Genomic DNA, 15,273 nt, shown 5'->3' on the forward strand with positions numbered 1-15,273 from the left:
ATGGATAGTAGAAAAAAGAAGAAAAAAATCACCGCTAATGTTGGTTACTTGCAGAACCTCAATAGTTACATTTTCAGTTTAGAAATACAGAAGCCCATGTGCAATGACACACGAAAAAAAAAAAAGAAAAAATCTTTCCAAATTGATATCTGTCTCCTTATTTTGTCTTTTAATTTTTCACTGTCAGTTTGATCTGATTAGTTACCACAAACAAATTGTCATGAATGCCTTAAATACATGAAAATCTATTGCTGCTTTTTACAGACAGTCCACATTGCAGAGAGACATTAGCAGAGGAGCAGACTCCCGAGAAAAAAAACTGACTGAGGCATTTGTGATGGTTAAGGCAGTTTTCACACCTCTCCAAAATGATGTGATAAAACCTGATTGAAGGTACCACCAAGAATTCATTAGTATGGCTCATCCTAAATTCTGGAAAGACTCATAATAGTTGAGGTAGGCAGAGATCTCACAAGACCTCTCTAGTCCAACCCACTGCTTCAGCCACCTCTAGTACAGCAGGTTGGGAGGGACCATGTGCAGTTGGGTTTTGGATAATAGCAATAGATGGAGCCTCTACAACCTCTGTGGACAATTACTTGTGCTGGGTGATCCTCACAATAAAGTGGTTTATTGTGTTCACATGAAATTTCCTGGTTTTTGAATTTGTGCTCATTGCCTTCTGTCAGTTGGCACTTCGGAGAAGATTCTAAAACCCTTATCTCCACTCCCTGCCTCTGCACTGGAAATGATGCACTGAAAAATTAAACTAATTCCTTAAGTCATTCAATGGCTTAAATAATGACAGAAATTAGGTAATTGCAGGCCCATTAGCATACAGTGATTTTCACTGCATATGAAAGGGTTACATTACCACCATCATATTGTGACTGATCATATTCCACAGCATTACCTTATGTGATGTTATGTTATATTACTCCATCATTTATATTTAGCACTAAATTACAGTTCTTTTTTTTTTAAACAAGCAACTGTATAGTACTTCAAACATACCATAAACCAGCATTTAATAATGTTATTCTAAAATAAAATGTGTGATGCCAACAGAGACATAATGAAAATTTTTTTCTCAATAGGTGTGAATGTCATGAACACAAATCTACACATCTATGAATTTTATCCTTTTGGAGTAAGACATTGTTATATTTCTAGGGTTATCAGGTTACATTTATGATAATGATGGTTTTTCTGCTACATTAATTGGCAGAGAGAAATAAAATCCCTCTTTAAATCAACATATTGGCATTAGCATTGCACAGTGTAACCAAATATTTTAAACTCCACTTGGAATTATGGCATGAAAAATCAACTTTCCATAGTACACTCATTCTGGCCAAAACTCCTACACCAGCTAAGAATTAAATCAAAACAAGAAATACAGTGCAACTTGACCATAAAATGCAACTTCAGTGTCAGCAAACCCACAGCCAAAGACAAGTTCACACAGAAGCCATAGCTCAGAATTTTCATTTTTACAAGATATTTTTCATATGGAATATAAGAAAAGTCAATTTTATGAGAAAAAATACACTGAAGAGCATATGGGAAAATATGTTAGAAACTATTGTGAACAAAGAAAATGAGAGACATCTAAAATATTATCTGGCCCATTTTTGCCCTCAAAATTAGAAGGTTGCCAAAATCTGAGTTTGTATCTATCAGTACTGAATTTGGAGAGCAGTAACCTAACATCACTCCAGAGAGATTTAGTATAAAGCAAAACAATGTCTCCTAATGAACAGCTTTATTTTTAAGCTGGTTTTGGTTTTGGCTTTTTAATGAGAACAGAAGCTCCAACTAAATTTACTGATTTCCAGCACTCTTGGACATTTCTTGGAATAATTACTTTTGTTTTGCATTATGTTTTGGTCTTCTCCAGTTGCTCTGTCCAAAAATCTGTCTGAATACTGTATAAGATATGTTGCAAGTGTATAGACCACAATCCATCCCTGTCCCAGAAAAAAAAAACTTAAAACATTATAGGCAGCAAAAAATCACCCCCAACCAAAATAAAATAATATAGACTATAAAACACAAGCACAGATAAGAATTGAATAGCTTGTGGTAACAATCAATCTTTAGAGAAGCATAGAAATAACTATATTAACAAGAATCAGTGGAGTAATTAAACCAGTTATTTTCTCATAGCTCAAAGTTATTGGGGAGTAGCATATATACCCTTATAAATAACTTTTTTTCCCTTACATTAAATACTTACTGATTAGATTTTTATTAATTTAAAAAAAACCCAAAAAACAAAAACCAAACCCCAAAACCAAATAACAACAAAACCAATCTATTGCTATGGTATGGAAAAATTAAAAAGTTTTATTGTGCCCATTTATTTGGCTTTCCCCTTGTCGGATCTCAAGATCTCAGTCCTGAGATGCTGAGCCTCCGAGACCCTGGGGGGCTCGGGACTCCTGGAATGTTGCCAGAAGTGTCTGGTAGCTGGACTTTAACCCTACACAGGAGACGACAAGGATGAGGGCTTCACCGGGTGAATGGTGAAGGGATTAGTTAATTAGAGAGTGAGACACAAGGTTTAGGATTTATGTACAGGGGGGTTTAGAGGAGTAAGATGGAGGAATTGGGGTGTGTCCTGTCCTTCTTCTTCTTCCTCTTCTCCTCCATCTTCTTTGGCCACGGTGGCACCTTTCTATTGGTTATTACTAAGAGTACACCGAGTTATAACAATAGATGGTATTGGGGAAAAATGATAAATATTGTACACGTAGCAAAGGGTATAAAGATACGTGGCTGCCCGGAGGGCAGGACGGAGTGTGCCCATGGCTGACTGCTGTGCGGATCTCTGGTGGCTGAAAGAACATCTTTTAGATAAACAATTAATAAACATAAAACCAGAAGGAAGAACTGAAGCCTCTTCTCGTCTTTCGATACGCGGGCTGCCCCAAGGCCACCTCCGGGCCTCTCCAGGCCCCCAAACAGCTGAGATAAACCGGACATCCCCTCAGAATTTCAGCCTTTCCAAAAAGCCAGGACACCACAAGAAGCTAACACAAGACATATTTTAGATGTAGCTAATGACTGCATGTTATGCAAATCCTTCACCAAATGAAATGGCAGTACTTGAAAAGGAAAAAGCATATACAGGATATCACTTTCCAGTTAAATACAATTTTCTATTGATGCAGCAAAGAGCCACATAATCTTCTAAGTAGTTTTTAAGAGGCCAATAGAGCTAGCTTGGCTTCTGGATCACTAAACCCTACAAAATAAGCATATTAATGATGGTTACCACAGTACTTGCATTTACATACACTTGCTTCCCTTTCTGCATTTTTTCTTCTGGACAGTGCAATTCTCAGAATACCAGCAGAGATCTTCCGTGGTAAGATGCCTGTGTGTGTTTGTATACACCTAGAAAGCACACAAGTGCACATCATGCATACCACAAATAAATTGTCATAAGCTGGCAGCTATCTTTATCTTATTTATACCATTTTCAGTATATGGTATCTATGGAAGACTAACCCATCTAATGGACACAGAATTTATAGACATGACAAGATTCATTTGGAGATAGCTGATAAATAAAGTATTATTAACTGAGACTTTTCTCCCCCAATTACCAGGAAAGGCCTGGCTAGGAAAGAACTCACAAAACCATTTTTTCCTTTAAGTTTGCAACTAGAAGACAGCAACGGGTCAGTGATATTTCTCTGACTCTCTGAGCGCAAGAGCTTGCTTGTACCAATGTTTTGTAAGATGTAAACATTCCTATGATATCCATTTCATCTAAAATCACAGAAAGAGCCAGACAGGTCGATTATCAGTCAAATAGGGTACAGATCTTTATTGTTTGAAACAAAATGGATAAGGCCAAAAATATTTAAGCTTAGTAGATAGCACTTAATATCATAGATTTGTAAACACAGAGTAAATTTTTAAAAGACTTAACATGAAAGAAGTGATTCATCACACAGGAAGAGATGCTCTAGTATAACAACACTAAAGACATAGGTTATAGGAAGTTGTGTTTGGCCAATGCTTTGTGCTTTTGAAAGGCATTGGGTGAATTCCAAATTATTATGGTTCCTAAAGGCAGCAGTGAATATGACCTCAAGCTGTTTTGGAAAGCAGGGTGTGCCTCAAGTTCAAGTGCACCAAGCTGCTGTTTAACAAGAGTCTCATTCTGCTCTCCAAGAGAAACACATGCACTCACTCAACACTACAACACCACCATGTCAGCAGTATGAAATGAAACATAACATACAATGTATATTCAATTGAAATTAGTCTTTTCTCCCACTATTTGTCTTTTTAGAAGTTATGGTCCTTCCTGAGTAGAAATGCTTTCAGATTTAAGTTGAAAATTCACCTCCTTCTATTTTTGTTGTTTAAATTGTATTGTTTAGTGGGAGTACTTAAACCACTTCTCGCCCCTCTTTCACAACACTTGAGATGTAGGAATAATCAAACATCTTGTTGAAAATATTATTCAATTAAAGGAAATTTAATTTACAAGTTTCACCCTTTGTTTAAAGTGGAATTTATGAAATACACAGTCCCAGAAGGTTTCATTACTCAACTGTAGTCTGAGATTCAGAAATTATGAAATGCAATTTTCATCAAGTTTTTTCATTTGCTGCCTCAATTGCTCAGTACTCTTCATGCCTGATTTTTTACAGAATATTAGAATTGTATTGGCAAACTCATCAATAATGTTTCTTTCCATGGATGACCTTGTAAATCCATTGCAAGGAAAACTAGATGCAGATGCTTCTGCTCAAGCAAGCTACATGTAATTTCAAATAAGGTCCTTTTATCATTTTAAAACCACAGAGAAGTGTTCTCATGGAACAGATCACACAAAAGGTCAGATTTAATTCAAAGATATGTTTTGACTCCAACATAAACAGCAGATCTAACAAATTATATCGACTCTTAGGAAAGACTCTGACCTGTAGACACAAAATTCAGCCAAAGGACTTCCCAAAGCTGTTCAAAGCAAGCAGTGGTGTGCCTAAGGCCCCTGATAACCTGGAAGAATAAAAAATTTATTCACAGTACTGGAAATTCAGAGCTGCCTCTGGCTCAAGCAATACAAAAGATAAGAAAATTCTCTTTAACTTCTAGTGCTGATATCATGGAGTATATAAATCCACAGGAGACAAGGACAGACGCTTTTATATTGGATAAAGACTGAAAGACCAGCTTTGGCATACACTGTGTGAGCAGGATAAGGATCTCAGACTCATGGTACTCTTATATAGGGATCTACCATACTTTGCTTAATACCAAAGGACACACAAGGGAGAAGCACTGAGGACTGAGCAATGAGGGTCTGGCTGTTCTAGGCTTTATCTCTTTGGAATCTGTAAGTGGTAAAAGAAAGGGAGAAGTGGAAATAAGGCAAAAAATCATGAGATGCTTCAGCAGAAAACCCCGTTTCCCAGAAATTATTAACATGTTCAACCAGATAAAAGTATCTCCTGAAACAATCTGACATGAGATGTCTACTTCTTGGTCCTTTCCCCCCTCCCTGTCTGTCCCATATCCTAATTCCAGTGTAGAGTTACACTGCACCTCAGAAAGTTGAGATTAATAAATTATTTTTAGAGCTCTTCCATAATATCTACACTGAAAGTGATTGTCAAACTATTTTTTCCACTGCAATATAGAATCAATCAAAACAACTCAATCACAGCGCTCTCCAGTTATCACAGATATCCTAAAAGCATTTGATACAAATATTTTATTTTTTTATCATGGACTTGTCCTAATGTTGTCCACAGGGGCTGTTGTGACAGACCAATGGAGTAGAGCACATAGCAAGCTGCAATTATCTGCAAATAGGAGACTCTTCCTCAGCTGAGTGCTCTCTCTGTCTCTGCAGCATTGCCCTGAGATGTGAAATTCATCTTAGGTGTCACCTTGCACGGAGGTGTAAGATAGGTTATATGCAGTTTGGCTGTACTGGAAGGGTGCCTACATTCTAGAGACATTTTACATGAAAATGAGCTCAGTCTGGAACAAGGGTCATTCTCCTAGTACCACCTTTACAGAAAAAGATTGTATATTAAAAAAAAAAGATAGAAAGCCCATTCACCTCAACCTTAGATATTTTAGTAGCCAAAAAAATCCTTCTCTTTTGACCTGTTTGAAATAGGTGGAGTCAAAAAAATCTGCCTCCAGATATGAAGAATAAGCAATATGTGAAGTAAATGTCAAAATGATGGGATTTTAATTTTAGGCTGAAAGTCCTAGTTTACAGCCATGTGCTAGCAAACCAAATTATCTTTGGAGTCAGCAACTCTTCTTCAAAAGTTTCCCATGAGATAAACAAAAAAACTAAAATGCCACTGAGGTCTCTTCGTGAAAAATGAGGTAAAAGTTATTTCTTGTTTCTCATATTCAAAATCTGTGTCATTACTTATAAATCTCTGAGAGCTGCAAAAAGGTGGTGAACAAACCTTTTGGTTAATCTCATGTTTTCTTTTACATAAGCACAAACAGAAATCCTAGTTTACAGATATGCCGATGACTTCTGAACAGTGTAATAAAACCAAGACAATTCTGTGGTTTTCAAGCTGGTGCCATATTTCCCTTTATTCCATTTTAATTTTTTTTTTCAAAGAAGGTTGTCAAATGTAAATCTTTCCCCAAACCCAGACTGTAAAAATTAATTTTTCTAAAAACTAACTTTGTAAAAATTAATTTATATTTTTCAAACATTTTTAGAAAGTCTTAATATTCAATGCAGTTTAAGCATTTTTGCATAACAGGACTTGTGCAGGAATTCATGCAGGAATTCCCATCTTTCCCCAGTGTAACTGGCAGCCCTGGTAAGCTGGGCTGGGGGAATTTCCTCCACATCTCTCCTTAGCATGCTGCCTTCCTCACTGAGTCCTTCCCTACAAGGGAATCCTCTGAAAGGCATCTGTGGCTGACCTTCACATTGCCAAAAGGGAGATTTTTCCTTCTCTAGAACCAAATTGTGCATACCTGTACCCTCTGCTGAGTGTAATGAGGTCTGAGTTCAGTAAATTTTCCCTCAAGTGATAAAGTACACTCATGTTAATGTACGTTGCACTAAGCCAAGTGCTTAAGTTAATGATACCAAAATTTCTAGACTTCTCAAAATGAGCTTGCTTTCTCTCTAATGAAGAAGATTCAGTATCTTGCAAAAAATTTTAAATTGATAGCTCACAATGAAATCAGAGAATAATTTCCTCGTAAAGGCAAAATCCAAATATTAGGCTTACAAAAAAATTCATCATTGATTTCAGCACATTTACAGAGAAGTTTTAGCCAGGTCATGTGATTCCAGTGCCCCACTTCAAATAACCTGACACTGACCTATTTATAAAAACAGGAGAAAGTCATAATGAATCATTAAAATATTTGAAGGGGGGAAAAGAAGAAAATTAAAAAAACTGGGCATAAATTCTCTCTGAACATCAGTGAATATCCTTAGTGACTAATTTAGGTCTGGCAGCTTTCTCTGTCTGAATTCCTTTCCCTCTCACTTCAGGGCCAGATTTGTACTGAATACTTCTATTATCAGAATTTGAACTTCTCTCAAGTATTTGAGAAGAAGGAACTAAATTCTCCACTAAACATAAAGCTTTGCATGATACATAGCTGAGGATTCAAAGGAAACACTGGCTTGTTTTAAAAACAAAAAAAGCTGGCCTACATACACAAACACTAGGATGTTTTAGTTATTGTCTCTCTGATCTGCAAAGCTAGGATGGAATTCTAATAAGAAAGTATTTTTCTACCGAGACTTTCAAAGCTTCTTGTTTATAAGAGCATGGAAGTAAAGTTGTTCAAAGGATTTCAGTGCCTTCACCTATGGTCTTTGCCATAAACAGTAGGTGAGAAGGAATACAAATATGTGAGGAGGAATACAAATATATGAGGAGAAAAGGAAAGAAAAAGTTTGCCACTAGGTAAACCAGCTTTATTATATTTTAATGAAAATTTCTGTTCAGCTCAATTTGGTGGAGCAATTCCCTATTAATAGATAGCAGAATTTTTACTTTTCTGCCTTCTAAAAAGGGAATATAATTGTAACATTAGAACAAAAGGTTGTGGAATCTGATTCCAAACAGTCAACTGACAAAGATTACTGTACCTGTAATGGTTCTGTCTTGTTCCTGGATTTCTATAACACTGAATTCCCAGACTATGGAAAAATATATAAATCAACTGAATACCAAAATGTTCTAGAAAATTCTTTCAAATTTTAATTCAGATTATGATTCTCTTATTTTCATTTGTCTTCCCTTGTTAGTTTTTCAAGTGGTGCCCTGGAACACCAAAATCAGTCTGTATGATGTGGCTGAGTCATGTGTATGTCCATGCTTATATTTGCTCTTGTGTTTCTGACACTACAAAATTCCTTTTCTTTACATTACAGATGCACAAAAATCAGACTTCTGGTAACAGCATGGCTGAGAAATTGTGCTCTTGATTCACTGTTATTTGACAGTGAGCCATCAGCTGGCAAAGCAGATCAATAGTGTTTGAAGTGCTCCTTAATGATAGCAGACTGCATTATCATGAAGTTAAATGTCATAAGTGTAAAAAATAAATTTATCATTAGGGATTATTCTGCATGACCCTCATAGATATTTTATCTTTTATTGATGCAAAAATGGAGAGACTTTTTTCCAGCCTGTAAATAACCTCATGCATGGTCAAAGTCAATTATTAAAAAGCACAAGAAATGATGACAGTAAAGTCCATTCAGGTCACACAGTCTCAATAAAGTTGTATAAAGAATTATTGTACAAGTGAAAAAAAACCAAAACAAAACAGTACATCAGCTAACTTAAGAATAACTTCTTTCTATCTGTAATGAAATTTCACAATTTTCGATATTTTTAAATTTAATCTGTAAGGCAAAATGTATCAGATTTGGAATTTAACCTATTTTTGTTACCAGAACATTCTTACCCTCTCAAAACCAACTCTTTTATATCTTTTTTTCATTCTGTTCTTGACAATATATCCTAGAGCTCATATTTCCAATAAACCCACAGCTTCTTCTTGTCCTTCACTTCCATAGAAATTAGTGAAACCTGATGAAAATGAACCTTGAAGGAAAGAGCTTCAGAAGCTCAGATCATAATAAAGTCATTTGTAGTATTCTACTGATAAAAAAGCTGTTGACAAATTAATTTTTAAAAGAAAATAGTGAAAAGATTCTCTGCAATCAGTTGAAAATCCTCATGTAAAATGAGCTATGTAAATCACAGCTATGTAAGTGAAGAGCAAAGAATGCACCTCAGTGCAGATACCCTTATGATGTATACAGCTTATAACATACTGTATGAAAGCAAGCTGAAGGAAAATACACGTAAAATAAAATAAGTATTTAGATATATTAAACAATGGTATAACTGTTGAATATTACCATACTGCGGAAAACAGACCTAATATTCACATGTAAAATATCACATGGGCTGCCTCTCTCTTCCTTTTTCACTGTCTCAATTTGAGTACATAATTTTGGCAAAGAAGCAATTATTTTGTTGTGTTGACTGCAAACCATGTTCCAGGAATATCATTCAGCAGCTTCCAAAAGGACAGTCTGTGAGGAGGAAGCTATCCCAAAATATTAGAAAACTCCAGAATTGCCTTTACTCCGGTTTTCACCACTAAATGCTGTCTGCTGAGAAGCAGCTAAATATTAGAATTTTTCCCCCATGCAATTTAAGGCATTCTCATTTCAACTCTATTCTATTTTAAACCTGTTTTTTAAGATTTAATTATTTTCAATCTCCTAGTTTTTTCTGTGCATGGTATATTCCATAGTTTATGTAATTAACACATCCAGAATACCTATAATATGTAAGATTTTAGTTTAACAAAATAAGACCAAGTAGAAAATACAAATGAGGCTTCAGCTGCCCTAGAGGACCCTTGTCATATGTCTAGCCCAGCAATTCTACAGCTCCAAACACAGAGCATGGGTAAGTGCTGTAAATCAAGTCATTTTGTTGATCAGAAACCCCTGTTCCCTATTTGCTTTGTATGCTGCTCTTCTTTTTGAGTTTGGCCACAGTAAGATTGTGTTTGCTGACTTTTAGCTTTTTTACAACAGACACAATAAAACTGTGAACTCTGTGCTGCAAAAAGTACAATCTGTACATGACATGCTTTCTCTATCCAGGATGCCCCAGGCTTGGGTCAGAGGTGGGAAATGTTATTTTTGAGAAACTGGCAAAATGTATTTTGCTTGTTTGTTCTACACAGGTAAAGAATCAATAACCACAAGAATGAGAAAGGTCAGACCAGGCTCCTTCATGTCATCATGCCAACAGGAAGGTCAGCATACCGAAAGCCTTGAGAAAATTAAGCAAGCAGGTATCAGCTTGTGGAGTTGGCAAAACATCATAAGCAGAGTGCAGAGCTGATGTGAAAGGCACTAAATGATTCCCTTTTAATGCTGGTTTGAGGCTCATTGTCCTCATACAGCTAAGAAAACCAGGGGGTAGAGGTGGAGTGAGATGTGGTGGGGTGTTGGTTGATTCTTTTAGGTTTTGTTTGTTGTGCTTATTTTACAGGCATGCATGTTCACAGATGCACACAGATGCAGCTGAAAAGAGAACAAATGATAGCCCTCTGATCCTGCTGGGAAGCAAAGTCATAAGCCTAAACACATTCCCATAGGATACATAATCCTAAACTTTACTGATAACCCTGCTGTACCTAGCATACACTACCAGAGATGCTGTAAGGAAATGATTCCTGAGTGTAGAGACTGTACCCTATTAGAGTGCAAAAGCTATGACCATGCAAGTTATAATTCTATAAAGGATCAGCATCTTGGGTCTCCAGCTTTCCTAAATCAATCTTTAAAAATTTTTTATTGCAAACTATGCTTCAATTGTACATATCAAACTTCTATGAGAAAAGCCTCCTCTGAATCATCTGTCTTCATAAACCATAATTTTCTGCAAAATACGCAGGAATATGACTGTGCTGAAGCTGTAAGGGAAAGCAGTTGGAGCACTTGGTGCAACTGCTTTCCCAACAGAGCTTCTTCCTGAAGCAGTGCTGTAAAACAAATAGTTGCTATAAAGTAATAAACCAAGTTACTTCCTGAACTGTTTCACTGCAAAGGTATTTTAATGCAAGACTTGTTATAAAACATTGTTAACATTCAGATTTGTGGGGTCATAGACTAAAACCAATGTAAATTTCAGCAATCTTAACATTTTAAGAGATTAAGGATCCTTCACCTGACAGCTTTCCAAATCCTTATTGAAACAATTTCCTTCCTTGCAATGACAACTCTGGAATATTTCCAGTTATGCTTATATAATGTCATTTTTCAGGTTGTTATATAATATGTGGACATAAGAGTAAGAAAAAATATTTTTACACTATATTAAGAGATTTTGATGCCATCTTTATGAATTTAACAGAGATATTACTTCTTCCTTAAGAAAACAAACTTAACTATTTTCATTTGCTGAATATCTTCATGAATCTGACTGTGAAATGAAGTGTCTAATTTGTTGTAGCTCCAAAACAGAACAGAATCCCAGAAATGTGGTTTAACTAGACCCCACTGGTATGAATTAATACATGTGAACACAACTGACAACAAATTGCAAGAGAGACCAACATTCACTTTGTCATTCAAGATGATAGATATTGACTTACCATCTCCAACCAGGGCATGCTTAGCTATCTACCTTTGTTTTTTGGAGAACAATCACACGCACAGCAATGAGGACAATTAAACACTTGGAAAAAAGACAAGGGGCTCAGTAATGCTAGTGTGCTTTGTAGAGCTTTTAAGAGTACATCTGCCTTAGAGTTTTATTAAAGTGCATTCCTGAAGAATGCTCCAGACTGTATCACATTTCCATCCTTTGAATTATACAACAATTTCTGGATGCAAACCTTTCATTTTTTAGATGAAACTAGAACAAGAAGTTCATTTTTCATACTTCAGTTTATGATGGGTATCTAGTCTATGGCAGGAGATTAAAGCTTGCCCAAACAACTACCACAAAACTCATACAGTGTTGATATGTGGCATCAGCACCTCGTTTAACAAAATCACTTATGTTGTGTCACACTGTTTCCTACAAGATAAAAACCACATACTTTCCTAACAGAACCCATGATCTATATACTCAGTATTTATCTTGGTTTTAGGGGTTTCTTTTGTTACTTTTTGTTTGGGGGTCTGTTGGGGATTTTTTGGTAGGTGGGTTGTCTTTTTTTTGGTAGTTGTTGTTGTTGCAGTTGTTGCTGTTTCTTTTGTTGTTTTTAATAAGGGCAAACTGTTCTTATTTTAGCCTATGTCCACAGAGATACAAATTAAATAGAATGTTTAGTGAAGGAGTCAAAGGTTTTATTTTGTTGACCTTAACACAAAACTGAACTGGGAAAAATAATATGGATAAAGGTTCATTTGTAATCTTCACTTATTCTTATGGCAAGAGACTTTATTATAAAACACAGAGGCCACAGGTTTCATATACTATAATCTGACACAATTTATACAAAATTGTTATATATAACATCACAGACTCAATAATTTACCATGAGATTAAAGAAGGAAAGTGAAAATTACTCAAAACAAAATAAATAAAGGAAACAAAATCTTAGTAATTTCTTGGATTTATCTGCCATAATTCAGTGTGAGAACACTGCACGAATGTATGTGCAGAAAAGAGTATTAAAGTTAGAAGCGCAGAAACAATTTACTCATAACTGATTTTATGAGCAATAAAATTATGATGATAACAGTAAAATTATGATGTATTTAAAAATTAACAAGAAGTTCCTACATCTCATGTAGCATCCCTCAAAGAATTTTCCTCTTGAACTTACTTGTGGTGCAGTTGTGGAACTCTATGTCATCTATTGCTGCTCCTCCTCCCAGGTCTCCGGTACGAACGCCTTCAAAGATAATTTCAAAATTCCTCAGCTTCCCCAAGTGTAACCTGATTTTCTTCCACTCATCACCATGAGTTCCTGATTCACTCCATATTTTCACAATACCATCAACAGTCTGAAATTTGAATAAATTATATATAGTAAGATACACGTACATATGGATTATCAAAAGTTTTGGGGAAAAAACTCAAACCAAATGAAACAAGAAGAAGACTTGAAGACACCCATGCAGTTGTGTTGAGAATCAGCAAACAGATTCTTTGCTAGGATAATAGGAAAGGTAATGAAATTAGATGAGTACTGTGCAAATAACGACCATCAGCAGCAAGTAAAATCTCAGTAGAGAAATTACTTTTTGTGTGATTGAACTGCAAAACAATCTGTTTTGTTACAGTTGTATTTAACTTTATACAGAGCTGGTTTTTGTTTTTAGAATATATTACTGGATGCAAGGTTACTGTACCATTATAAATTGTATCCATCTATCTTTCAAAAGTTGTGACAACGGTGATAAAGGGGAGTAAAACCAAACAAATATGTGATAACCATAGATTTAGAATAGCTTATTTGAAGGTAAATAAGAATACTCTGACTCACAAGTACACAAATGTATTTTAAAGCTTTTCTTTAGACCTCTTATCATACTACCTATCTGGCAAGTCAGCAGCAAACATGCTTAATTTTATAATAGTAGTGTTAGAATGCAGATGCACCAATTTTCCTTGCCATAAAGGATTGATGCATATATACGATGACATCAAAAGGAAATATTTGCATAAGTTTTGTATACATCTAAATCTATTTTTCTTTGTGACTGTCTGAATAACCATCCAAACTGTAAATAAGAATTTTTTTTCTACTCTTTTCCTAGCAAAAGCCATTAGCACTCCAGCTGGGGTTAAGAAAAACACTGTGAGATGCGTCAAGCAGCTAAATATAATGCATAACAAAGGTTCTAAGACTGTTGTACATGAACAAGCAAAATCTAAGGAAAATAGAGACAGCAGTAAAATAGACAGGGAAGAAAATTAATTACATTTCTTTATCCATGGTGAACCTGTTAGATCAGATTTATGTTAATGTCTTATGCATATTTATGATGAGAAAATGAATCTTGGTGCTGTAGATATTGTCTTCTGAATAAGAAAGTGCAGACAAGCATGCACACAAATATTACATTCGTTTGTGAATCAGGAAACTCACAGAATTGTTGATTTCTTTTAGAAGGAGGTCCTTAGACCTAACAAAGCATAGAGACACTTGAAGTGCTGCTTGGCAAGGCTGTTCTTGAAAATCATAATGAACAGTAGAGGAACTTTTGAAAACAATGGCAACTTTACTTTAAAACGTTAAACAGGAAAGAAAAAAAGAGGGATGAATTTCCATAACTTCATGTAAAGCCATAGATATCCAGCTGAATAACTCTATTTCTGCACATAACTAATGATGTTTGACCCATGGTGATAGCAGCCCTTTCTAAGTCATGATATCTGAGCACACAAGCACATACAGATGCAAGTTTAGGCATTGCTTCATCAGTTATGTCTCATTTGTTTAAAGCCAATGACACAGTCCATTAAAGTGAAAATAATATAACAAGACCTTAGGAGTGCTTTGCACCACTAATTCCAGAGTTGACGACAATTTTTAATGATGTTCTTAATGAATTCCTCCCAGTGAGACTCCTAACTCTATGTGCCATCACATCAGCAGTCCGTTCTTTTAACAGGCAGAGCACCACAGATCATCTCAGGTTGAGGGGGACCCATGATGATTTTCAAATCCAACTTCTTGTCTATTTTAAACTTATTATTTCTGTTCATAAATATCTTAACTTATTCCAATAGCTCAGCTCTATCTATTCCATTGATTCTGATATTTTTGAACAGCCTCCAGGAGAGTATTTCTTATTATGGGGTAGTTTGTTCAGTCTGCTAACACCTTTCACCTATTCATGACATGAATAAAATGGATGGTTATGATGAGTTACATTTGGCCTGTTGTATTGTCCAACATAGAATACAGCCCCAAACCTTAGAAAAGATGCAGTTTTAAACATTTTATCCATTTGTTGTATATGGACTCTCTTCTGTCTGCACTTTACAACTGTTTGGAATACAAATAATTTTCATTAATATTTTTCATAATAAATCACTGATTAATTTAAAAAAATTAGCTCAGTATTAGTGGTGAATTTAGGAAACTTAAAATGAAGTAGATTAAAATAATGCTGAATGATAAGGGACTTGCCTTACATTCATGCATTTGAGCATGATAGAAAAATTCAAAACTTTTTTCTCTCTGAATATTAAACCCCAAATCTATTACAAAATTAGATGTATCTAAGATTGAATGTAT

General features: G+C 35.4%; 1 protein-coding gene across 1 annotated transcript in view; it reads right to left on the reverse strand.

Annotated features, from left to right (window-relative positions):
* Positions 1–15,273, reverse strand: part of MALRD1 (MAM and LDL receptor class A domain containing 1) — a 232,953-nt gene that overhangs the window by 80,639 nt on the left and 137,041 nt on the right. Inside the window, exon 28 of the mRNA XM_064703173.1 lies at positions 12,850–13,030. Coding sequence (XP_064559243.1) covers positions 12,850–13,030 — 181 coding nt within the window. The remainder of the gene's footprint in view (positions 1–12,849; positions 13,031–15,273) is intronic.

Source organism: Zonotrichia leucophrys, chromosome 2 (assembly GCF_028769735.1).
Source record: "Zonotrichia leucophrys gambelii isolate GWCS_2022_RI chromosome 2, RI_Zleu_2.0, whole genome shotgun sequence".
Lineage (NCBI taxonomy): Eukaryota > Metazoa > Chordata > Aves > Passeriformes > Passerellidae > Zonotrichia > Zonotrichia leucophrys.